This window comes from Microcaecilia unicolor, chromosome 2 (genome assembly GCF_901765095.1).
Source record: "Microcaecilia unicolor chromosome 2, aMicUni1.1, whole genome shotgun sequence".
NCBI lineage: Eukaryota > Metazoa > Chordata > Amphibia > Gymnophiona > Siphonopidae > Microcaecilia > Microcaecilia unicolor.
The window spans coordinates 431,231,099-431,257,547 of NC_044032.1; the positions used below are offsets into that span (position 1 = coordinate 431,231,099).

Genomic DNA, 26,449 nt, shown 5'->3' on the forward strand with positions numbered 1-26,449 from the left:
CCCTTCTCTCGCCCTCATCCAGTGTCTGTCCCTCCTCTCTCTCTTTCCATCTGACATCTGTCCCCTATCGCCTTCTCATCCAGCATCTGTCCTCCCTTCCCCCTCCATCCAGCATCTGTCCCATCTCTTCTCCCTTCCATCCGGCATTTGTTCCCCCTCCCCACTCCATTCTCCACCCATCTTCTGTCCTTCTTCATCACCCAGTCACCCTGTACCTGGGGTCCTCCTTATTCCTGCTCAATTTATATGTCCCCACTATCACCCCACCTAATCCCCATATCCCCACTCTTCCACCTTACCCTCACAATCACACCCTTCCCCTTCCATCCAGTGTTACAGTCTTTTTTTCAGCCCCACCCAACACCCAAACCCTCTCCCCCCCCCCCCCCCCACTGGACACCCCCACTACCACTAGCACACCAGGACCAGGCTATCCCCACTCCCACCCAATACCCCCCTGCCACGGCCACCACTGCTGCTGCCCTGTTGCTGTTTCAGCAGTGTCGACAAAAATAGAAAAACAAGATCATGGAGCTGCACCATTCCCTTCCTGCATGTAGCTGACCGGCTTTGCCCCAGAACAGGAAATTGTGAGAGGAAGGCGGGACCGGCAGCCGCTAACAGGAGGAACAGTGCGGCTCCGCGATCTTTATTTCTATTTTTGCCGCCACTGCTGTAACAGCAGCAGCAGTGTTGGCCACGGCAGGAAGGTAGTGTGTGGGAATGGGGAGAACAGCGGAAGAACGGCGGGCATCCGGGCAGAGACTCTGGGCCCCCCAGAGCCTCTAGGCCCTCGGGCACTGCCCGGTTGTCCGAACAGTCAGTCTGCCCCTGCCTACAGGGATGTTGTAGAGAAGTCCTACCTCTAGTCTGGTAGCCCCTGTGCTACCTTGGAGGAGGGAGGTCTCCTAGAAGGAGAGCATCACCCTGGTGAAGTAGGAAGTACTCCTGTAGCCAAGACCTGACCACCAGGGGATGTACTATCATCTCGCACAGAGGATATGTCTCCAAATGCTGCCCGAGAGGGAAGGGTTAGGACAGCTGTTGTAGTTGGTGATTCGATCATTAGGCATATAGATAGCTGGGTGGCTGGTGGACGTGAAGATCACCTGGTGACTTGCCTGCCCGGTGCGAAGGTGGCGGACCTCATGCGTCACCTAGATAGGATTTTAGGTAGTGCTGGGGAGCAGTTGGCTGTCTTGGTACATGTGGGTACCAATGACATAGGAAAATGTGGGAGAGAGGTTCTGGAAGCCAAATTTAGACTCTTAGGTAGAAAGCTCAAATCCAGAACCTCTAGGGTAGCATTTTCTGAAATGCTACCCGTTCCACGCACAGGGCCCAAGAGACAGGCAGAGCTCCGAAGTCTCAATGCATGGATGAGACGATGGTGCAGGGAGGAGGGTTTTAGATTTGTTAGGAACTGGGCAACATTCTGGGGAAGGGGGAACCTATTCCAAAAGGATGGGCTCCACCTTAACCAGGGTGGGACCAGGCTGCTAGCATTGGCATTTAAAATGGAGATAGAACTGCTTTTAAACTAGAGACTGGGGTAAGGCTGGCAGTCGCTCAAAAGCGCATGGTTCGGAATAAGGCATCTTTTAAAGATATCACCAAAACAGGGAAGATAGGGTATCCCGATAGTGAGGTTGCAAAAGAGACCATAGTAGATCAGGTGTCCTTAAATAAAAATCAGACAAAAGATTGCAAGTACTGCCAGATCGGTGTGGGATTGTTGACTGATCATCACCTTAGAGTCTCCAAGAATTATTGTGACATTCGTTCTCCTGACGACGCTGTTGAGCGAAACATGCAGGCATGTTGAGAACGAGAAGCTAGGACTAGGGGAGCACTGCACGAGTTATAAAAAAAGATAAAAAGGAAAGAAGAAAGATTGAACAGCCATCCAGATCACTAGCATACCTGACATCCGGAGTGGATCAGTACAGGGACCAACAAGATAAGTAATCTGCTCTCACTGTGTAAGCCCTAGGAGGTGCAACATAGGGTGAGGGTACAGTATACAAAGCACACACAGATAGGTAGGAAGGGACCTGTCGTGCGATGATGGATGGATGCTAGTGTGATGGTATAAGCTATCTATTGGCTTAAAACCCAAGCACAGGACACTGAGCACTATTATATTATACTAGTAAAAAAGGCCCATTTCTGATACAAATGAAATGGGTGCTAGCAAGGTTTTCCTCGGCTCCCCTGTAGCCACCCATGTCCAGCTACCCTCCTGTCCCCCTGCAGCCACTCATGTCCAGCGAACCTCCTCTCTCCCCTGCCCCTCCTCCTGCCACCCATGTCCAGCGACCCTCCTCTCTCCCCTGCCCCCCATCCAGCCACCCATGTCCAGCGACCCTCCTCTCTCCCCTGCCCCCCTCCAGCCACCCATGTCCAGCAACCCTCCTCTCTCCCCTGCCCCCTGCAGCCACCCATGTCCAGCAACCCTCCTCTCTCCCCTGCCCCCTGCAGCCACCCATGTCCAGCGACCCTCCTCTCTCCCCTGCCCCCCTCCAGCCACCCATGTCCAGCGACCCTCCTCTCTCCCCTGCCCCCCTCCAGCCACCCATGTCCAGCAACCCTCCTCTCTCCCCTGCCCCCTGCAGCCACCCATGTCCAGCAACCCTCCTCTCTCCCCTGCCCCCTGCAGCCACCCATGTCCAGCGACCCTCCTCTCTCCCCTGCCCCCCTCCAGCCACCCATGTCCAGCGACCCTCCTCTCTCCCCTGCCCCCCCTCCAGCCATCCATGTCCAGCGACCCTCCTCTGGACATGGATCAGCTGTGAGGCATGTTTTTTTTTTCCCCTCCCGGGTTCTGAAGTTGACATCATAATGGCTGTGGTGATGTCAGCCTGATCTACACAGCCTACCAGACCACCTCAGAGTGTGGCACAGTCCCAGGCACAGAACGTTGGAGGTGAGAATTATTATATAGGATAACACAAAGTAACAGTGGTAGTAAATAGTGATAACATATTTTGGTTTCTGGAACACCATTTAGGATTTATATTACAAGAGAAACCGAACAATTTTACATCCCCAGGGGCAGTTTGATTAAAGAGTTAAAATTTAATGCCAAGAAGTGTAGAGTGATGCACTTGGGGTGTAGAAACCCAAAAGAGAGATACCGGAAAGGAGGGGAGAGATTAGTAAGCTCAACTCAGGAGAGAGACCTTGGGGTGTTGGTGTCTGAGGAACTGAAGGTGAAGAAACAATGTGACAAGGCGACGGCCATAGCCAGAAGGATGCTAGGCTGCATAGAGAGGGGCATAACCAGCAGAATAAAGGAGGTGTTGATGCCCCTCTACAAGTCGTTGGTGAGGCCCCACTTGGAGTATTGTGTTCAGTTTTGGAGGCCGAATCTTGCTAAAGATGTAAAAAGACTGGAAGCGGTGCAAAGAAAAGCTACAAAAATGATATGGGATTTGCGTTGCAAACCGTACGAGGAGAGACTTGCTGACCTGAACATGTATACCTTGGAGGAAAGGAGAAACAGGGGTGACACGATACAGACGTTCAAATATTTGAAAGGTATTAATCCGCAAATGAACCTTTTTCGGAGACGGGAAGGTGGTAGAACTAGAGGACATGAATTGAGGTTGAAGGGGGGGAAGACTCAGGACTAAATGTCAGGAAGTATTTTTTCACGGAGAGGGTGGTGGATATGTGGAATGCCCTCCCGCGGGAGGTGGTGGAGATGAAAACGGTAATGGAATTCAAACATGCGTGGGATAAACACAAAGGAATCCGATTTAGAAGGAACGGTTCCATGGAATCTTAGCAGAGATTGGATGGTGACGCCGGTAATTGGGGAAACAAAATGGGAGCTGGGCAGACTTCTACAGTCTATGCCTTGATCATGACTGAATAGATAGGGATGGGCTGGAGTGTAAATTTTAAGGGGCTTCGACATTAGCTTCACAACTTAGTACAAGAACAGTACTGGGCAGACTTCTACAGTCTGTGCCCTGAGAAAGGCAAGGACAAATCAAACTCGGGTATACATATAAAGTAACACATGAGTGGAGGAGTGGCCTAGTGGTTAGAGCACTAGGCTTGAAATCCAGAGGTGGCCAGTTCAAATCCCACTGCTGCTCCTAGTGATCTTGGGCAAGTCACTTAACCCTCTATTGCCTCAGGTACAAACTTAGATTGTGAGCCCACCTGGAACAGAGAAATATCCAGTGTACCTGAATGTAACTCACCTTGAGCTACTACTGAAAAAGGTGTGAGCAAAATCCAAATAAATAAATACCGTGTAAAATGAGTTTATCTTGTTGGGCAGACTGGATGGACCGTACAGGTCTTTATCTGCTGTCATTTACACACACAGATACACAAGCTCATACACAGAGACATATCCACACACACACACACATATAGTAAATTTGAAACACTGAGATCATACTCCACATACCTGGCTTAGGAGTGAGGGTCATTGCTGCCCCCATGTGGATAGAATGAACCTGGACTTGAGCACAGGAGGGAGGCAGCATGTTTTTCCACAGCACTGGACTCCCGACCCTGAGAGCTGAGCAGTGAGCAGCCAGAACCCCCGGTGCAGGAGCAGGCCTCCAAACTTCCAGGCCACCAGCAGCAATGTAAGCGTTGCCTTCAGCCTGCCCCAGAAGCCTTCTCTGTACAGCCATTTCCTAAAGATGGTCTCTTTGCAGCTTCTCAGAATCGGCGGAAATGCCTGTGAGTCCGGGCAGGACTCTGGTGTGAAGGTGGGCAGCGGGAATTCTAGAAAAGACTTGCAAAGGCAGTCAAAAGACTGCCATTAGTAATTAAAAAAAAAAAGATCAGTGAGATCTGCGGGGAACTGTTCAGTTCAGCAGCAGTGCTACTGCAGCATCTTAGACTCAGGTGGCTCTGCTTCTTTAGGCGGGCTCTTTACAGCTTCTCAGATGGCGCCGGAAATACCTGTCCTGCGCTGCACAGGAGAGGCTTCCTTAAGCAGCAGTGCTGTTGTGTCACCTTAACTCAGGCGTCTCTTCAGACGGTGGGCTCCACCTCTTAACAGCTCCTCAGATCGCTAAGCGAGGCTCTTCGTGTGTCCTCTGAATCTGGTCGGGCTGCGAGTGGGGGGCTCTTCACGGCTCAGTCTTCCAAGGAGGTTCGCAACAGCTTGAAAATTTTGGGCTCAGCGCACCAGTGCCTATGACGCTCAGAATCATGTGGGTAGGAGCCAGTGTGTGGGGGCTGCAAGGGCAGCAACAGTGTTGCTGGGAAGTTGAAACACGTCAAGATCAATGATGTCCTCCTCAGCTGCAGGAAACTGCATTTGCTTGAAGTGGTGCCTAAAATCAGGCATCTGACTGGCCACCAGAGTAGGGGGGGGGGCCTGAGAGAGGAATGGGGAGCCTGGGCCCCTGAATTCCCAGGTAGATATGCCATTGGTTTGTGCTCCTAGTCATGCATCCAAAGGTTATGTGGAGGGGAATAATCGAACGGTGCCGGCGAAATACATGGCCGGCGATGTATTTTGGCGGTGCTGGAAACAGCTGGCCAGACCCGTATTTTCGAAAAAGATGGCCGGCCATCTTTTGTTTTGATAATACAGTTCCGGCCAGCCAAATGCCTTGGATTTGGCCGGGGTTTGAGATGGGCGGCTTCGTTTTTTAGCTGTAGTGGAAAGTTATGTCGGCCATCTCAAACCCCAGCCAAATCCAAGGCATTTGGCCGTGGGAGGAACCAGCATTTTTAGTGCACTGGCCCCCCTGACATGGCAGGACACCAACCGGGCTCCCTAGGGGTCACTGCGGTGGACTTCAGAAAAGCTCCCACGTGCATAGCTCCCTTACTTTGGGAGCTGAGCCCCCCAACACCCCCCCCCCAAAACCCACTACCCACAAATGTACTGCACCCACTAAAACTGCTCCAGGGACCTGCATACAGCCTCTAGGACTTATTGCTGCTGTATAACTTTGGCACACCAGTTCACACCTGAAGACTAATCTCTTTGAAAAAGTCCTTTATTTGAATAATCACGTTTACTCACAGTTAACTGCAGATCAGAGGTTGTGCCCCACTGGCAAAGAGTCCCCTGGTACTAAGATTAGCAGTAGGTCAGAGCTGGCACAATGGTGTACAATGGCCTCTTTCAGCACCATTCAAGGTAAGAACTACATTCTCTAATGTGGGTAACACAGGAAAGGGAACTAAAACTGGCTTACAAAAATGGCCACTACCGCATGGACTACAACAGGAAACAAAACAGGGCACACTCTGACCCAGTAAGCAGGGGGAAAGCACCAGGGGAGTAGAGCTTACCAACTACCAATACCTACACCCACCACAATGCATTGCTGATGTGACTCTGCAGTGCAAATAACAGAAAACATGTCACACTCACCCCAGAGCCACATCATAAGCAGGAAAAGGTTGTCGGAGGACAGAACACATTCTGCTGTCATGGAGGTGGGTACGGCATTTGAGGCTGGCATACAGGCTGGAAAAAAAGTGTTTAAAGTGGGTATTTTTTGGTGGGAGGGGGTTAGTGACCACTGAGGGAGTACGGGGAGGTCATCTCCGCTTCCTTCCGGTGGTCATGTGGTCAGTTTGGGCACCTTTTTGAGGCTTGGTAGTGAAAATAAAAGGACCAAGTAAACCCGGCAAATTACTGCTTAACGCCATATTTTTTTTCCATTATCGGCGAAAGCCAGCTATCTGGTAGCCATGCCCATACCCGCCCATGCCCCGCCTTCGCTTCGCCGCCAACACGCCCCTTTGAACTTTCGCTGGCGAGGCGACGGGAAAGCGGCAATGCTGTCAAAAAAAGCAGCTTTCGATTATACCGATTTCGCCGCTTTTCCAAGATTGCCGGCCATCTCCCAATTTGTGTCAGGAAATGGCCGGCGATCACTTTCGATTATGAGCTGGATAGTAACCTATGGAACTTTGTAAGTCTAAGGGAGTCTTTTACTAAGCAGCAATAGTGTTTTTAGCTCATGGTAGAAATCAGCTGGCAGTAAAAGCCAAGATGCCCACAGGAATATGATGGTATAATGGGCATCTTGGCTTGTACCACCAGCTGATTTCTACCACAGCTAAAAATGTTACTATGGTTTACTAAAAGACCCCCCTATGTGCTTTGAAATGCGCTCCATACTCCTTCAAGAAAGCCAGTTAATCGTTTAACTTATTAGTAGAACATACAGTTGCATTTTCAATATGGTAATACTGGAGCCCAGCTAAGGAACAAGTTATTTTGAGTTAGTAACATAGTAAATGACGGCAGATAAAGACCTGAACGGGTCCATCCAGTCTGCCCAACAAGGTAAACTCATTTTACATGGTATGTAATACTTTATATATATATATCCAAGTTTGATTTGTCCCTGCCTTTCTCAGGGCACAGACCGTAGAAGTCCGCCCTGCACCGGTTTTATTCTCCAAATACCGGCGTCGCCACCCAATGTCAGCTAAGATTCCATAAATCCATTCCTTCCAAACAGGATTCATTTGTGTTTATCCCACGCATGTTTGAATTCCATTACCGTTTTCATCTCCACCACCTCCCGCGGGAGGGCATTCCATGTATCCACCACCCTCGCTGTGAAAAAATACTTCCTGACTTTACTCCTGAGTCTGCCCCCCTGCAACCTCAATTCATGTCCTCTAGTTCTACCACCTTCCCGTCTCCGGAAAAGGTTCGTATGCAGATTAATACCTTTCAAATATTTGAACGTCTGTATCGTGTCACCCCTGTTTCTCCTTTCCTCCAAGGTATACATGTTCAGGTTGGCAAGTCTCTCCTCGTACGGTTTGCAACGCAAATCCCATACCATTTTTGTAGCTTTTCTTTGCACCGTTTCCAGTCTTTTTTACATCTTTAGCAAGATTCGGCCTCCAAAACTGAACACAATACTCTAAGTGGGGCCTCACCATCTTGTAGAGGGGCATCAACACCTCCTTTCTTCTGCTGGTTATACCCCTCTCTCTGCAGCCTAGCATCCTTCTAGCCACGGCTGTCGCCTTGTCACATTGTTTGTTCACCTTCATATCGTCCGACACCAACACCCCAAGGTCTCTCTCCTGAGTCGAGCTTGCTAATCTCTCCCCTCCTATTCGGTATCTCTCTTTTGGGTTTCTACACCCCAAATGCATCACTCTGCACTTCTTGGCATTAAATTTTAACTACTTAATATGCCCAATAGAAACCATTTTTTATTATTTTTTATATATGCTCTTACAGTGAGTTTCTCAATGTTACACGTGCATCTATAAAATGATATATTTATAAAGTGATAGTGCTCAGTAATGTCAATATTACTCCGGCATAAAATGCTCTTAGTAATATGCAGAAAACAACATCACTGCGCTATGACCCTGCCTGCCTCCTGGTATTTGCTCAATTATATCTGTTTCTCAATATTATAGTTAATTCACATTCATGGTGTTCTTATATGATTTCTTAGATCAATCAGGCACTTATCTTAAGGTCGATCTTGCTCCATGCTAGTGTAGATGTCACTACGATTATGCCTTTGGAGTAACCGTTTGACATGCATGTGCTCAAAGTGGTGTGAATAAAATCATTACATTAATCCTCATCTTATTCACATTCTCTTTTGTTCTTTACTTTCTTGTTCTCCACACAAGATGTGTTTCGCAAAATGTTTGCGTCCTCAGGAGAACCAAAGGATATCTGGTTTGGATTCAAACTCCTATGTATACAGTTATCTGAAATAGAAATATATACCTGTATTGTATCATTACTAATTCACTATCGACCTTCTCTCTTCATGTATAATTCACTTTCATAATCCAATCTTTACTTTTCATCAATGTATTATAAAATATTTATTCCTCTATATTCATAGCGTACCTGGAGTCGAACATCTTCCCTTCACAAGACTAACCGACGAAAACACCGGCGCATGCGCCCCTTTTATAGACGGCTGTAACCACGTCCTTATTACCTGTCACTCATGCAACCATTCAATCTCGCGGTTCAAACCGCGTGGTATTACCGTGTCCCATTGAAAATTTAGTTTTTGTTCTTGACGTTTCAGCAGTCTAGCTATGTCCCCCCCCCCCCCCCCCCATATGGGAGCTTAATCTGAATCAGCACTATATACTTAAGATCCAGTAAATCATGGTTCATATGGTCCCAATGTTCGACCAAAGGGGCTTCTCTCTTTTTAATTTGCAAATTGCTGATGTGTTCAGCTATCCTTTGTTTTATTTTCCTGGTTGTATATCCAATATACCACTTTTCACATGGACTAGTTATGCCATATACATAGTAACATAGTAACGTAGTAGATGACGGCAGAAAAAGACCTGCATGGTCCATCCAGTCTGCCCAACAAGATAAACTCATATGTGCTACTTTTTGTGTATACCTTACCTTGATTTGTACCTGTCCTTTTCAGGGCACAGACCGTGTAAGTCTGCCCAGCACTATCCCTGCCTCCTGCCACCGGCTCTGTCACCCAATCTCGGCTAAGCTCCTTAGGATCCATTCCTTCCGAACAGGATTCCTTTATGTTTGTCCCATGCGTGTTTGAATTCTGTTACCGTTTTAATTTCCACCACCTCCTGCAGAAGGGCATTCCAAGCATCCACTACTCTCTCCGTGAAAAAATACTTCCTGACATTTTTCTTGAGTCTGCCCCCCTTCAATCTCATTTCATGTCCTCTTGTTCTACTTCCTTCGCACCTCCGGAAAAGGTTTGTTTGCGGATTAATACTTTTCAAATATTTGAACATCTGTATCATATCACCCCTGTTTCTCCTTTCTTCCAGAGTATACATGTTCAGGTCATCAAGTCTCTCCTCATACGTCTTGTAACGCAAATCCCACTTGTGATGACTCACAGTTCGTGTTAACATTAACCCAGTATGGTCTTCCCGTCTTGTGGTGTGTTACTTTATCTGTCTGCCATATATACTGGCAGTACACACATTTAGTACATGGTCTGTGTCCCTCTGATTCATGTTGTCTATCATTTGTCCTTGATTGTTGCTGTAGCAGTTCACCCATATTCCTAGCCCTAGTACTTGCAAACATTGGATTTTCTTTAAAGTTAAGTAGGGACAATATTGGTCAGTGTTTTCTAATTATATTCTTCACCCGTCCCGTTCGGGCAAAATATGTGTCTCATTGGTCCTTTTGTTTCTGTTTTGGGTTTAGCAACCATTGTTGGTGTGTATTTGGTCACTCTTTTTAGTGCTTTTTGAACTATTTTCTGGGGATAGCCACGGGATCTGAACCATCTATATAAGTTGTTTGCTTCTGTTTTAAACTTCTCCTTAGTGCCACAAAGTTTTCTCACTCTTAGTATTGGTATGCCCGTTTTTACAGTCCTTGGATGAAAACTTTGAAAGTGTAACTATGTATTGGTATCAGTGGGTTTACGAAATACTGTTGTTTCAACTTTGTTATGATCATATGTTATTGTTATATCTAGATAGTTGATTGAGGATCCACCCATTGTTGATTCGAATGCAATATGTCTGTCACATTTATTAATACAGCTAAAGAACTTCTCCAGTTCAGCACTATCTCCAGTCCCTATCAAAACAGGTCATCAATAAACCTTTTCCACATTTTGATATGAGTGCTGAACCTACAGTTATAAACAAATTGTTCTTCAAAATTGCTCCCACCATAGCATGCCTGTACATGGCAAATGTTGACACACTGCTTACGAGTTATAACAAATTACTACTCTACCTATGAAAAGTTATTCTCTTATTATACTTCCTCTGTGTACATCCGTCCGTATAAAGCACAAGTTGGCACGTTCGAAAATATGTGTGCGGTTAAATAAAAATGTCACCAACAACAAAGAACGACAAAGTGCATGCAGCAGCTCATAGGTTTGTTCGCTTTGTTTTGACATACTGGGATGACGGATGCGCGGGGAAAGGGAAACAGAGGTTAACTAATTGGTTTTAACGTTTTCAAAGGGGCATAGCGGATTGTGACGTCAAAATGGACAAGGAACAGCCAATAGAAGCACGCCAAGGGTGCATTGTTTTGTCAACAATCGTCTGCCCTGCACCCCTGCAGTCGCACAGGAGCTCAGCTAGGCAGCTCAGAGAGTGCTGAGTTTCCGCGGGGTTAGTGTTCGGGGTGGTGCATGGAGCTCAGCTCCGGGTTGCTGTTTTGGTCATTGTTTCCCGCGGGCGGATTCATGGAGAATATTTCCTGGTCCACTTGTTTGCTCGGAGTTCTGCTCTTTCTTGCCTTGAACTGGCTGCTCCTGTTCCTTTGGAATTTTCACCTGGTCGTCTCCAGAAACTCGCTCCCGGGTCCTTGGTGTTGCCCTATCTTGGGCAATGTGTACCTCCTGCTGCTGCTGCCTGGGCGTCTGGTATCACTTTTGTGGCCTGAGACGAAAAAGAGCCGTGGCGCGGGACAAGAGCTGACGAGCTGCAGGTCGGTCGTGCCCGCACACATCCTTATGAATATACTGGCCGATACCTACGGCAGTATCTTCAGACTCTTTTTAGGCAAATGTATGTTGGTCTTCATCAACGATTTTGAAACGCTGAAGGATGCGCTGGTGAACTATGCTGAAGTGTTCTCGGACCGGCCCGATGTTGCCGAAGTTAAACTTATGAACGAGCGGAAGGGTAAGATCTCCGAAGCCGGGAGTGGAGGGACGGGGGGCGAGTTCTGCCCGTCCATTGCCAGCTAGCAGATTGGGTACGATAGATCCTATGGGTCTGTATTTGCCTTTTTTTCTTGAGTTTCTTTCTGTTAACGATTCAAGCCTGTTTGCTGCCACCGTATTTGTTACCTTAATTGGGCCAGGATCCAGCTTTACTACTACTATTAAACATTTCTATAGCGCTGTACAAATGAACATGAAAAGACAGTCCCTGCTCAACAGAGCTTACAATCTAAATTGGACAGACCAACAGACAGCTAGTGGTGGGGGTGATAAGTGAGGGTATTCAGTAAGAGAGTCACGGTTAGGAGTCGAAAGCAGTAGCAAAGAGGTGGGCTTTAAGCCTAGACTTGAAGACAGCCAGACAAGGTTGCCAGGTTGAAAATGTTTTTCCCGCACAAAGGAGCCCAAAATCCAGCCCAAAACCCGCCCAAACTCAAACCCCGCCCCTGACACCCCCGCCCCCGCCGTCATCAACCCCGCCCCCGCCGTCATCAACCCCGCCCCCGCCGTCATCGGCCCCGCCTCCCACGTCATCGGCCCCGCCTCCCACGTCATTAACCCCGCCCAAAAACGTCACTAACCCCGCCCACCGCGGCCGAAAAAGCTGCCCAAAAAACCGCCCTGAAGCAAAAAAGCAGCCCAAAAAACCGCAACCCGCCGCGGGCAAAAATTTCCCGCGGCGGGTCGCGGAAAACCGCCCAATTGGGCGGTAAAACCGCCCACCTGGCAACACTGCAGCCAGAGACTGAGCCTGATGTACTGGCTCAGGGAGTCTATTCCAGGCATAGGGAGCAGCGAGATAGAAGGAACGGAGCCGGGAGTTAGCAGTGGGGGAGAAGGGGGACGACAGGAGACATTTAATCAGCGAACGGAGTTCATGGGGAGGAGTGTAGGGAGAGATGAGAGCGGAGAGATACTGAGGAGCTGCGGAGTGGATGCACTTGTAGGTCAAAAGGAGAAGTTTGAACTGTATGCGGAAGCGGATAGGGAGCCAGTGAAGCGACTTGAGGAGAGGGCTAACGTGAGTATAGCGACTCTGGCGGAATATAAGACGCGCAGCAGAGTTTTGGACAGATTGAAGAGGAGATAGATGTCTGAGCGGGAGACCAGCGAGAAGCAAGTTGCAGTAGTCTAGGCGAGAGGTGATAAGGGTGTGGGTAAGGGTTTTGGTAGCGTCCTCGGAAAGGAAAGGGCGAATTTTGTTAACATTATAGAGAAAGAAACGACAGGTTTTGGCAATCTGCTGAATATGAGCAGAGAAGGAGAGAGCGGAGTCAAAGATGACTCCAAGGTTACGTGCAGACGGGACAGGGAGGAGGGGAGTGTTATCTACCGATATAGAGAATGGGGGGAGAGGAGAGGCAGGTTTAGGGGGAAAGAGGAGAAGCTCGGTTTTGGTCATGTTTAGTTTCAGGTGGCGGCGAGACATCCAGGCAGCGATGTCAGACAGGCAGGCCGATACTTTGGTCTGGATTTCAGCTGAGATATCCGGTGCGGAGAGGTAGATCTGGGTATCATCAGCGTAAAGGTGGTATTGAAAGCCATGGGATGAGATCAGAGCACCAAGGGAAGAGGTATAGATGGAGAAGAGGAGAGGTCCTAGGACAGATCCTTGGGGTACACCGACTGTTAGCGGGATAGATGTGGAGGAGGAACCACCAGAGTATACGCTAAGAGTGCATTGGGAGAGATAGGAAGAGAGCCAGGAAAGAACAGGGCCCTGGAATCCAAGAGAGGATAATGTATCAAGGAGTAAGGTGTGATCAACAGTATCAAAAGCAGCAGATAGGTCGAGTAGGATGAGAATAGAGTAGAGACCTTTAGATTTGGCCAGTAACAGGTCATTGGAGACTTTGGCAAGTGCCGTTTCAGTCGAGTGAAGAGAATGAAAGCCAGATTGGAGCGGGTCAAGAATAGCTCGAGATGATACTGAACTTCACAGATCCACTAATCTACTTACAATCGCAGTGGAAAGTGAAGATATGACGGATAAAAGGGATGACAGTGGGGGAGATAGTGTTAAGTAGGTGAGTGGGAATGGGATCAGAGGGGCAGATGGTACGTTTGGACGAGGAAAGAAGATGTGCAGTTTCCTCATCAGTGACATCAGAGAAGGTGGAAAAGGAGGGAGGGGTTGGGGGAATGGACTAGGGGAGGGTGGAGGTGGTTTGATTGAGAATTCAAGGTTAATCTTATGAACCTTGTCATGAAAGTACTCGGCCAGAGTCTGAGGAGAAAGTGAAGGGGGAGTAGGGGGCGAAGGCACTTTAAGGAGGGAGTTCAGCATGGCAAAGAGAAGGCGAGGGTTAGAGCCAAGAGAGTTGGTCAGCTGGATGTAGTAGTCCTGTTTGGCAAGTGAAAGGACAGATCAGAAGGAGGTCAGCATGAATTTGAAATGAACGAAGTCGGCAAGGGTACGGGATTTCAGCCAGAAGCGTTCGGCAGCGTGGGTACAGGAACGTAAATAGCTTTGGCCAGAGTTTGGTAGTGGACTTTCTTGCCCAAATAGGACCCCACTTTTGTCATTTCAGTCAAATGGGTGGCTTGAGAGAGCTCACAATACACGTACTAGGTGAGCTGCTCAGCTTAAGAACAAGGCAAAACTGGTGCTTGCCTAGCATCCTGCAACATTCACCAGCTATGCAGGCCAATACACACCAGCTCGATATGAGCTTGCTATGGGGGTAACTCTGGTTTGCACTACCTCTGCTGTATATTTGAATTTCGGTTACAGTTGGAACAGCATGGAGAATTTTACCCATGAACTGTCCTAGATGCCTATGGATACATTTTTCCCACACAACTCCAACAGTACATAAGCATTGCCTAACTGGGCAAGATCAAAGGTCCATCAATCCCAGTATCCTTTTTCCAATAGTGGCCAAGCCAGGTCACAAGTGCCTGGCGGGATCCTAAAAAGAGTAAAGATTCCATGCTGCTTATCCCAAGAATAAGCAGTGGAGTTTCCCATAGTCCAGCTTAATAACAACAACGAAAAGTTTATGGACTTTTCTTCCAGGATCTTGACAAACCTTTCTAATTAATATTTTACCCCTTCTAGCTTGAAATCACCAGTAAACTGCTATGATATGCTGTGACCATTGATATATTAAGAATTGTAATAAACAAACTGACAACTCCCTGTCCTGCAGATAAGTTGTATGAATTACTGTCATTTCTCCTGCCCCTGCAGTTCAGATGTCTCAGCCTTTATCTTTCAAAAGTCTCATAGGAAAGGTCTGCAGAAGGCAGTGGTGTAGCCAGACAGCCAGTTTTGGGTGGGCCTGAGCACAAAGTGGGTGGGCACAAAATTTTCTCTCTCCCCCCTCTCCCCCAGCATTTCCCAATTCAAAATATAAATACTTTAGCAGATGAGGATCCCCAATCTCTGTCAGCTGAAGGCCTCCAGTAAAGATGGCCAGAACTCCTCTCCACCAAGCCCAGTAGGCAGCAGCAACTCCTCGAACCACTGATGCCAGCACCCCATACATGCTTAGTTGTCAGTGGCTCCAGGATGCTGCCCCCGCCAAGCTCAGTAGAAGACGGCATCTCTGGCCAGCTTCAGAAGAGACCCCAGCTAGTAGGGCTTGGGAATCCCCACTAGCAACAGCAAGGGTCAGGGCTGCCGTTAGCCATGCTGGTGACCAGGGCAGAAAATAAAGCCCCTCCCCCAATTCCCTCGCCTCTCCAATCTCCTCATCTGCCGTTAAAGTCACACTGACAGACCCTCACAAATTACAGAACAAGAGATTACAAATTAGAAATAAAAATATATAGACAAAATTGAACTGGGAACCTCAGCATGTACTGCAACACTGGAGAAAAAACCCCCAAAACAAAACAAAAGCGCATTTCCTTTTCTACTTAATACAATACATAGTAGATGATGGCAGAAAAAGACCTGCACGGTCCATCCAGTCTGCCCAACAAGATAACTCATATGTGCTACTTTTTGTGTATACCTTACCTTGATTTGTATCTGTCTTTTTCAGGGCACAGACTGTATAAGTCTGCCTAGCACTAGCCCCGCCTCCCAACCACCAGCCCCTTGATTTGTATCTGTCTTTTTCAGGACACAGACCGTATAAGTCTGCCCAGCACTAGCCCCGCCTCTCCATCCAATCTCCGCTAAGCTCCTGAGGATCCCTTCCTTCCGAACAGGATTCCTTTATGTTTATCTCACGCATGTATGAATTCCGTTACCGTTTTCATCTCCACCACCTCCCGCGGGAGGGCATTCTAAGCATCCACCACTCTCTCCGTGAAAAAATACTTCCTGACATTTTTCTTGAGTCTGCCCCCCTTCAATCTCATTTCATGTCTTCTAGTTCTACCACCTTCCCATCTCCGGAAAAGGTTTGTTTGCAGATTAATACCTTTTAAATATTTGAACATCTGTATCATATCACCCCTGTTTCTCCTTTCCTCCAGGGTATACATGTTCAGGTCAGCAAGTCTCTCCTCATACGTCTTGTAACGTAAATCCCGTACCATTCTCGTAGCTTTTCTTTGCACCGCTTCAATTCTTTTTACATCCTTAGCAAGATACGCCCTCCAAAACTGAACACAATACTCCAGGTGGGGCCTCACCAATGACTTATACAGGGCATTAAAACCTCTTTTCTTCTGCTGGTCACACCGCTCTCTATACAGCCTAGCAACCTTCTAGTTACGGCCACCACCTTGTCACACTGTTTCGTCGCCTTCAGATCCTCAGATACTATCACCCCAATATTCCTCTCCCCGTCCATACCTATCAGACTTTCACCGCCTAACACATACGTCTCCCGTGGATTTCTACTCCCTAAGTGCATCACTTTGCAGTTCTTCGCATTGAATTTTAATTGCCAAACCTTAGACCATTCTGCTAGCTTCCTGAGATCCTTTTTCATGTTTTCCACTCCCTCCCGGGTGTCCACTCTGTTACAGATCTTAGTATTATCCGCAAATAGGCAAGCTTTACCTTCTAACCCTTCGGCAATGTCACTCACAAATATATTGAACAGAATCGGCCCCAGCACCGATCCCTGAGGCACTCCACTACTCACCTTTCCCTCATCCAAGCAAATTCCATTTACCACCACCCTCTGGCGTCTGTCCGTCAACCAGTTCCTAATCCAGTTCACCACTTCGGGTCCTATCTTCAGCCAGTCCAGTTTATTTAAGAGCCTCCTGTGGGGAACCGTGTCAAAAGCTTTGCTGAAATCTGAGTAGATTACGTCTATAGCACGTCCATGATTCAATTCTCCGGTGACCCAGTCAGTTTTCTTATCTCTCATCCAGTTAGGACCAAGTTTCAACCTTAGCAAGTTTACTTATCTCCAAGCTTCGCTCATTCTTAAATTTAACTTTTCTGTACCTGGCCTTATCTTTGCCCAATTATTTCTTATAGTTTCTCCGCATGCCTATGTCCAGCTGTACACAATCCTTGCCAACTTTGTAAATTTGCCAGGCTTCATTAACTTAATCAGACTGTCACATTTCTTCAGTGAAGTATCAGGACTGAGAGATCCTATGATTTTACAGGCCTAGTTTGCTTAAAAAGCCTGAACCTGTTTTTCACTGCATTCAATTTGTGACAATTATTTACAGTATTCCCAGAATGAATCGTCAAATAAAGGTCTCCAATCAGTAAACTGTAGGAAGCTTGGGCACAAAAACACTGGCATCACTGTGGATACAGTTTATTGATTGGAGACCTTTGTTTGACTTTGGAAGCTGAATCGCATTAGGCCCTTTTTTTTTTTTTTTCAATTTCTCCTGATATCGGCTCTGATCCTTTCCCACCCTGCGGCATTGATGTGTGTGTGTGTGTGGGCGGGGAGGCGGCTTTTCCTGAAGGACCTTATGTTCCATTAGAGACTGCTGGTACAGGGCGGTTCCCCTTTATTTTCTCCAGCCTTTGGTTTTAGATTACTTGTCCAATCTCTTGTTTTGAACTGATTTGATTATTGTAATTCTATCTATGCAGGGTGTAAAGAATGTATCTTAAGGAAACTGCAAACTGCCCAAATACTGTGGCTAGACTTGTCATGCATGTAACACACTTTGAGAGGGCTACTACTTTCTGATACATTTGCATTGACTTTCCATTAGGGCCAGGACTGTATTCAAACTCTGTGCTGTCGTATGTCAGATTTTATATGGTATTGCCCCTTACTATATGTTGCCCCTTGTTACTTTGCCTTCTTGTAATTCAGTCTTTGGTGCAAGAGACTACCTGCGTTTTAATTTTCCTACATGTAAGAAAGTACTTTATAAATCTATATATTCAGCTACTTTTTCATACCAAGGTACTAAATGGTGGAATTCCTTGCCAAGAATATAAGATCCCAACATGATTATTTGGTTTTTCTTAAGTTTTTGAAATCTTTTCTTTTCAAAATATTTCTGTCAGTTCATCCTGGTGCTTATTCTCCCCCTTCCATTCTCACCATTATGCTTTATTATTGAATTCTTTATATACTTATGATTCTTTCCTTATTGATATATGTGGGTTTATGTATTTTGTTTCATATTTTGTAATGACTTCTTCTTAGCTTGAACTCGAAATTGTACGGGAAAATGTGGAGCCCCAAAAAGTTAAACTTAGCATGTACTGCAACACTGGAAAAATAAAAACAAATGCATTTCCTTTTCAACTGAACACAATACAAAAACATTTGCTATATACATTTCCCAAAGCTAACGTGTTAACTCCCCTACTCTCGAAACAATTGCTTGCAAAAATCAACAATTACACTCTATTTGATCCTATCTGCATTATCCTTTTTTTTACCACCCACCTGGGAGGTGGCAATCAACAGAAAACATGTTCACTGAATTTGTATCTAACATATGCACTAAATTTGATGATGTCCTAATAGGGGACATTAATTTACATCTAGATAATCAGAATGACAGTAATACAAAAATTTACTTGACTTTTTAAACTACTGGCAACTCACACAACCATTCAGCAGTACCTCTCGCAATAAAGGTCACTTACTTGACCTATTAGCCTATAAATTTGCAAACAACAACTTTCATCTAAGTAACCATACTTGGACTCAAACTCCCTGGTCAGATCACAGTAAACTCGAGTTTTCTCTCTATTGGAGGGAAAATACAAAATCAATGAAAAATAAAAGTACTACGATTCCTCACAAAACTTGAGGAAAAATAAATACCACAACATTCTTGTCTAACGTCTTGAATAATCCTGCTCTTCCTCCAGCAGACAATAACAACTTCATGATTAAATGGGATGACCTATGCGAAAATGTCTTAAATAATATGGCTCCCCTCAAATCTACATCCAAACCAACCCAGAAAATTTCACCTTGGCTTAATCAATCAATCCTTTTGAAAAGAAAATGGGCTAAAGACAAATCAAACAAAAACAAATTAACTTGGAAAATTGCCATCAAAATATATAAAAATGAGATCAAAATTACAAAAGCTCAATACTATAACAAAATAATCGGTGGTAATTTCCTTAATACCAATAAACTTTTCGATCTGATAAAAAGCCTATCATCAACAAAAGAAATAACCACAACCACAGAGTCTCCTAGTATTAAAAGTCAACCATCAAGATATTTATGAAAAAGTCAGACACACATATAGGAATAGCCACCAACAGAATCTGGTCTTCCTTCCAACTACTAACCCATGACACAGTAAAACATTACCTCCTAAAATATTCAAACTCACAATATATACTAGATCCTTGTCCTAGTTACCTTATGAAGGAAGCTCCTAATATATTCATCAATCTGCTTCAGTAGCATATCTCCTTCCTACTATTCCACGGCACTTTCCCTGATAACAAAGGTTCTATTATCCTAACACCAATACCAAAAAACAATTCAATCACCATAACTGAACCGACTGAAAATAATAAGAAATGGCATAAGGAATGTCAAATCAAATGCAAAGCGCTGATAAGGAAAGCTAAGAGGGACTTAGAAAAAAAGATTGCGTTGGAGGCAAAAACACATAGTAAAAAAAATTTTTTAGGTGTATTAAAAGCAGGAAGGTGGCAAAAGAATCGGTTGGACCGCTAGATGACTGAGGAGTAAAAGGGGCAATCAGGGAAGACAAAGCCGTAGCGGAGAGATTAAATGAATTCTTTGCTTCGGTCTTCACCGAGGAAGATTTGGGTGGGAGACTGGTGCCAGAATGGTATTCGAAGCTGACGAGTAGGAGAAACTTAATGAATTCTCTGTAAACCTGGAAGATGTAATGGGGCAGTTCTACAAACTGAAGCGTAGCAAATCTGGACTGGATGGCATTCATCCCAGAGTTCTGCTAGAACTGAAAAATGAGCTTGCGGAGCTATTGTTAGAAATATGTAATTTATCCTTAAAATCGAGCGTGGTACCGGAAGATTGGAGGGTGGCCAATGTAACACCGATTTTTTTAAATGGTTCCAGAGGAGATCCTGGAAATTATAGACCTGTGAGTCTGACGTCGGTGCTGGGGAAAATGGTAGAGACTATTATTAAGAACAAAATTACAGAGCATATTCAAAAGCATGGATTAATGAGACAAAGAGGGGCATAATCGAACGCGAACGCCCATCTCCATGGGTGTCTATGTCCGAAAACGGGTATGTGAAGAGGCGGGACAGACCGTATTATCGAAAAAGATAGGCGTCCATCTTTCGTTTCGAAAATACGGTTTGGACGGACCAAATGCCATGGATTTGGTCCCTTCTGAGATGGGCGGGGTTTTTTTTTGCGATAATGGAAACTAAAAACGCCCAGCTCAGAAACGTCCCAATCCAAGCCATTTGGTCGTGGGAGGGACAAATGTACACAACAGAAATAGGGTGGAGAGGGCCCAATGGAACACAACAGAAATAAGGTGGAGAGGGCCCAATGAGATTGTTGTGGAGAGTGTGAACCCCGTTTTGTCTCTCTGTGTGTGAAACCTTAGTTCATCTACGGAGGTTCCAACATGATTGCTGTGGAGAGTGTGAACTCTGTTTTGTCTCTCTGTGTGTGGAACTTTGGTTCATCTACGGAGGTCCCAACATGATTGCTGTGGACAGTGTGAACCCCGTTTTGTCTCTCTGTGTGTGGAACTTAGGGACAAATGTACAACACTACCATAGCTCTTAGGGGTGAAGGGGCAACTACATGTCGGTACAGTGGGTTTTAGAGGCCTCCCATTTACCACCACAAGTGTTACGGGTGGGAGGGGATGGGCCTGGGTCTGCCTGCCTGAAGTGCACTGCAGTACCCACTAAAAGTGCTCCAGGGACAGGACTTGTTGCTGCTGTATAACCTTGGCACAGCAGTTGACACCTGAAGACTAATCTCGCTGAAAACGTCCTTTATTTGAATAAGCACCTGTACTCACAGTTAACTGTAGATCAGAGGTTGTGCCCCACTGGCAACGAGTCTCGTTGGTAGTGAGATTAGCAGTAGGTCCGAGCTGGCAGAATGGTGTACAATGCCCTCTTTCAGCAACATTCAAGGTAAGAACTAAGTGCTGTAACGTGGCTAACACATGAAAGGGATCTAAAAGTGTCTTACACAAAAGGCCACTACCTCATGGACTACCGGAAACAAAACAGGGCACACTCTGACCCGGTAAGCAGAGGAAAAAGCACCATGGGAGTAGAGCCTACCAACTACGAACATCGTGAGCATTTAACACAAGCTAGTGGAATCACGGAGCCCAATACCCTACACCCACCACAATGCATTGCTGATGTGACTCTGCAGTGCCCTTAACAGAAAAGGTGTCACACTCACCCGAGACCCACATCAGAACCAGGGAAAGGCTGTCAGAGGATAGAACACATTCTGCTGTCATGGAGGTGGGTACGGCATTTGAGGCTGGCATACAGGCTGGGAAAAAAGTTTTTAAAGTGCGTTTTTTTGGTGGTAGGGGGTTAGTGACCTCTGGGGGAGTCAGGGGAGGTCATCCCCGATTCCCTCCGGTGGTCAGTTGGGGCACTTTTTTGGGACTTGGACCTGGAAAAAAAGGGTCCAAATAAAGCGGACCAAATTCTCGTCAAAAATGCCCTTCTTGTTTCGATTATCAGCTAAAGACACCCATCTCTCCTCGGCCGATAACCACGCCTCAGTCCCACCTTCGCCACGCCTCCGACACGCCCCCGTGATCTTTGTTTGTCTCCATGACGGACTGTAGTTGAGGACGCCAAAAATCAGGTTTTGATTATACCGATTTGGGCGCCCACGGGAAACGGACGCCCATCTCCCAATTTGGGTCGAAATATGGGCGTCTTTATCTTTCGAAAATAAGCTGGAAAGTCAACATGGATTTAGTGAAGGGAAATCTTGCCTCACCAATCTACTACATTTCTTTGAAGGGGTGAACAAACGTGGATAAAGGGGAACCGGTTGATATTGTGTATCTGGATTTTCAGAAGGCGTCTGACAAAGTACCTCATGAAAGATTCCAGAGGAAATTGGAGAATCATGGGATAGGAGGTAGTGTTCTATTGTGGATTAAAAACTGGTTAAAAGATAGAAAACAGAGAGTAGGGTTAAATGGTCAGTATTCTCAATAGAGAAGGGTAGTTAGTGGGGTTCCTCATGGCTGTGTGCTGGGACCGCTGCTTTTTAACATATTTATAAATGACCTAGAGATGGGAGTAACTAGTGAGGTAATTAAATTTGCTGATGACACAAAGTTATTCAAAGTCGTTAAATCGCGGGAGGATTGTGAAAAATTACAAGAGGACCTTACGAGACTGGGTATCTAAATGGCAGGTGACGTTTAATGTGAGCAAGTGCAAAGTGATGCATGTGGGAAAGAGGAACCCGAATTATAGCTACGTCATGCAAGGTTCCACGTTAGGAGTCACGGACCAAGAAAGAGATCTAGGTGTTGTCGTTGATGATACGTTGAAACCTTCTGCTCAGTGTGCTGCTGCGGCTAAGAAAGCAAATAGAATGTTAAGTATTAGGAAAGGAATGGAAAACAAAAATGAGGATGTTATAATGCCTTTGTATCGCTCCATGGTGCGACCGCACCTCGAATATTGTGTTCAATTCTGGTCGCCGTATCTCAAAAAAGATATAGTGAAATTAGAAAAGGTGCAGAGAAGGGCAACAAAAATGATAAAGGGGATGGGATGACTTCCCTATGAGGAAAGGCTAAAGCGTCTAGGGCTCTTCAGCTTGGAGAAAAGGCGGCTGAGGGGAGATATGATAGAGGTCTATAAAATAATGAGTAGAGTTGAACAGGTAGACGTGAAGCGTCTGTTCACGCTTTCCAAAAATACTAGGACTAGGGGGCATGCGATGAAGCTACAATGTAGTAAATTTAAAACGAATCGGAGAAAGTTTTTCTTCACTCAGCGTGTAATTAAACTCTGGAATTCGTTGCCAGAGAATGTGGTAAAGGTGGTTAGCTTAGCGCAGTTTAAAAAAGGTTTGGACAGCTTCCTAAAGGAAAAATCTATAGACCGTTATTAAATGGACTTGGGGAAAATCCACTATTTCTGGGATAAGCAGTATAAAATGTTTTGTACATATTTGGGATCTTGCCAGGTATTTGTGACCTGGATTGGCCACTGTTGGAAACAGGATGCTGGGCTCGATTGACCTTTGGTCTTTCCCAGTATGGCAATACTTATGTACTTATATAAGTAACAAACTACAGACCAGTAGCCTCCATTCCTTTAATAATAAAGGTGATGGAAGGAATTGTAGCAGTACAAACTATAGACTACCTTTCACATTTCTCCCTACTACACAAATCGCAATCAGGTTTCAGACCATGCTATAGCACTGAGACTTTCCTTACTACCCTAGTATCAAATCTCAGAAAAGAAATTAGCATAGGGTGTAATCTTAATAATTCAGTTTGATATGTCTAGTGCATTCAATGTAGCAGATCATAATATCCTACTAAACATACTAGACAACTTTGGAATATGTGGCACAGTCCACAAATGGTTTCAAGGATTCCTGAAATCAAGATCTTACAAAGTGAAAATGAAAAGAACCTTATCCTCTCCTTGGTCACCGGACTGTGGCGTCCCTCAGGGTTCTCCATTATCGCCCATTCTGTTTAATTAATGATGTCACCACTAGGCAACAGACTAGAAACAGCAGGATTCAAAACATTCATATATGCTGACGATGTTACCATATACAGTGGTGGAAATAAGTATTTGATCCCTTGCTGATTTTGTAAGTTTGCCCACTGACAAAGACATGAGCAGCCCATAATTGAAGGGTAGGTTATTGGTAACAGTGAGAGATAGCACATCACAAATTAAATCCGGAAAATCACATTGTGGAAAGTATATGAATTTATTTGCATTCTGCAGAGGGAAATAAGTATTTGATCCCCCACCAACCAGTAAGAGATCTGGCCCCTACAGACCTGGTAGATGCTCCAAATCAACTCGTTACCTGCATGACAGACAGCTGTCGGCAATGGTCACCTGTATGAAAGACACCTGTCCACAGACTCAGTGAATCAGTCAGACTCTAACCTCTACAAAATGGCCAAGAGCAAGGAGCTGTCTAAGGATGTCAGGGACAAGATCATACACCTGCACAAGGCTGGAATGGGCTACAAAACCATCAGTAAGACGCTGGGCGAGAAGGAGACAACTGTTGGTGACATAGTAAGAAAATGGAAGAAGTACAAAATGACTGTCAATCGACAAAGATCTGGGGCTCCACGCAAAATCTCACCTCGTGGGGTATCCTTGATCATGAGGAAGGTTAGAAATCAGCCTACAACTACAAGGGGGGAACTTGTCAATGATCTCAAGGCAGCTGGGACCACTGTCACCACGAAAAACCATTGGTAACACATTACGACATAACGGATTGCAATCCTGCAGTGCCCGCAAGGTCCCCCTGCTCCGGAAGGCACATGTGACGGCCCGTCTGAAGTTTGCCAGTGAACACCTGGATGATGCCGAGAGTGATTGGGAGAAGGTGCTGTGGTCGATGAGACAAAAATTGAGCTCTTTGGCATGAACTCAACTCGCCGTGTTTGGAGGAAGAGAAATGCTGCCTATGACCCAAAGAACACCGTCCCCACTGTCAAGCATGGAGGTGGAAATGTTATGTTTTGGGGGTGTTTCTCTGCTAAGGGCACAGGACTACTTCACCGCATCAATGGGAGAATGGATGGGGCCATGTACCGTACAATTCTGAGTGACAACCTCCTTCCCTCCGCCAGGGCCTTAAAAATGGGTCGTGGCTGGGTCTTCCAGCACGACAATGACCCAAAACATACAGCCAAGGCAACAAAGGAGTGGCTCAGGAAGAAGCACATTAGGGTCATGGAGTGGCCTAGCCAGTCACCAGACCTTAATCCCATTGAAAACTTATGGAGGGAGCTGAAGCTGCGAGTTGCCAAGCGACAGCCCAGAACTCTTAATGATTTAGAGATGATCTGCAAAGAGGAGTGGACCAAAATTCCTCCTGACATGTGTGCAAACCTCATCATCAACTACAGAAGACGTCTGACCGCTGTGCTTGCCAACAAGGGTTTTGCCACCAAGTATTAGGTCTTGTTTGCCAGAGGGATTAAATACTTATTTCCCTCTGCAGAATGCAAATAAATTCATATACTTTCCACAATGTGATTTTCCGGATTTAATTTGTGATGTGCTATCTCTCACTGTTACCAATAACCTACCCTTCAATTATGGGCTGCTCATGTCTTTGTCAGTGGGCAAACTTACAAAATCAGCAAGGGATCAAATACTTATTTCCACCACTGTACATAACCTTTGAAAAGAACATTAAAGACATCGTACAAAAGGCAAAACTTGGCTTAAATCTGATGGAAACCAGGGCCTCAGAATCCAAACTAAAGCTAAATAAAGAAAAAACTAAATTCATGGTCATTACCAGCCTATTTGACCAAAATGACAGAAACAGTTTCACAATTGACAGCACTTCATTCCCCATTGACAATAATCTGAAAATTCTAGGTATAATTATAGACAAATATTTAAAACTAGTAAAAAAGGCCCGTTTCTGACTGTAATGAAACGGGCGCTAGCAAGGTTTTCCTCTGAGTGTGTATGTTTGATAGAGTGAGTGTGAGAGTGACTGTATGATAGGGAGAGAGTGAATGTGTGAGTGTGTGTGTTTGACAGAGATAGTGAGACAGAGTGTGACAGCGTTGATGCTGCTTTAGTGGGAGTTGGTGGCAGACAGTTTAGAGGTTGGTCAGCGTTGTTGTGGTGTGGGGGCTGTTTGTAAGAGAGGTGTTTTTTTTTTTTTTTTTGAGGAGAGGTGCAATGAGTGTATGTGAGGAACTGAGGGGTGGAGGGGTTACCATTGCTGGGGGGTGGGGTGTCAGTGTTAGAGTGTGTAATATACAGAGTGTGAGTGTCCATGTATGTATGTCGTGCCTCAGTGTGTGTGTGTTTGGGGTGGGGGAGGGGTGTTAACTGGGATTATGTATCACGGAGTGTGTGTCACATAGAGAGTGTGATAGGGTTGCTGGTGCTTTACTGGTATGGGGTTGGCAGGGGGGTTGAAGGTTTAGCGTTGCAGGATTGGTAGGATTTTGCCTTCAAAACAATGAAAGTATTAAATGTATGGTGGACTGATCATTTACAGCAGCAATGATTAAAAAAAAAAAAAAAACCACCCTCTCGCTGCTGTTGGAAAAAAAGTAGCAGCTTCAGAGAAGCTAAAAAGGCTTTTGTTTTCCTTTTGGTTTGCAGACAATGAAGAGAAAAGTGAGTGAACTTAGGATCTGTTGATCCGTTTAATTAATAAGACGGTGCAGTAGAGAGGGCTAGGGGACAGGTCCTATTGATTTTGCAGCAGAGGCTGCTGTAACCTTTTCTATTTATAGCATCC

The 26,449-nt window shown here is 45.7% G+C and overlaps 1 protein-coding gene across 1 annotated transcript in view; it reads left to right on the top strand.

Moving 5' to 3' along the window:
- The first annotated feature begins 11,023 nt into the window (after nucleotides 1–11,023).
- LOC115461167 (cytochrome P450 2U1-like) overlaps nucleotides 11,024–26,449 on the top strand; it is a 118,923-nt gene continuing 103,497 nt past the window's right edge. Inside the window, exon 1 of the mRNA XM_030190791.1 lies at nucleotides 11,024–11,598. Within this exon, the coding sequence (XP_030046651.1) occupies nucleotides 11,103–11,598 (496 nt within the window). The 5' untranslated portion in view covers nucleotides 11,024–11,102. The remainder of the gene's footprint in view (nucleotides 11,599–26,449) is intronic.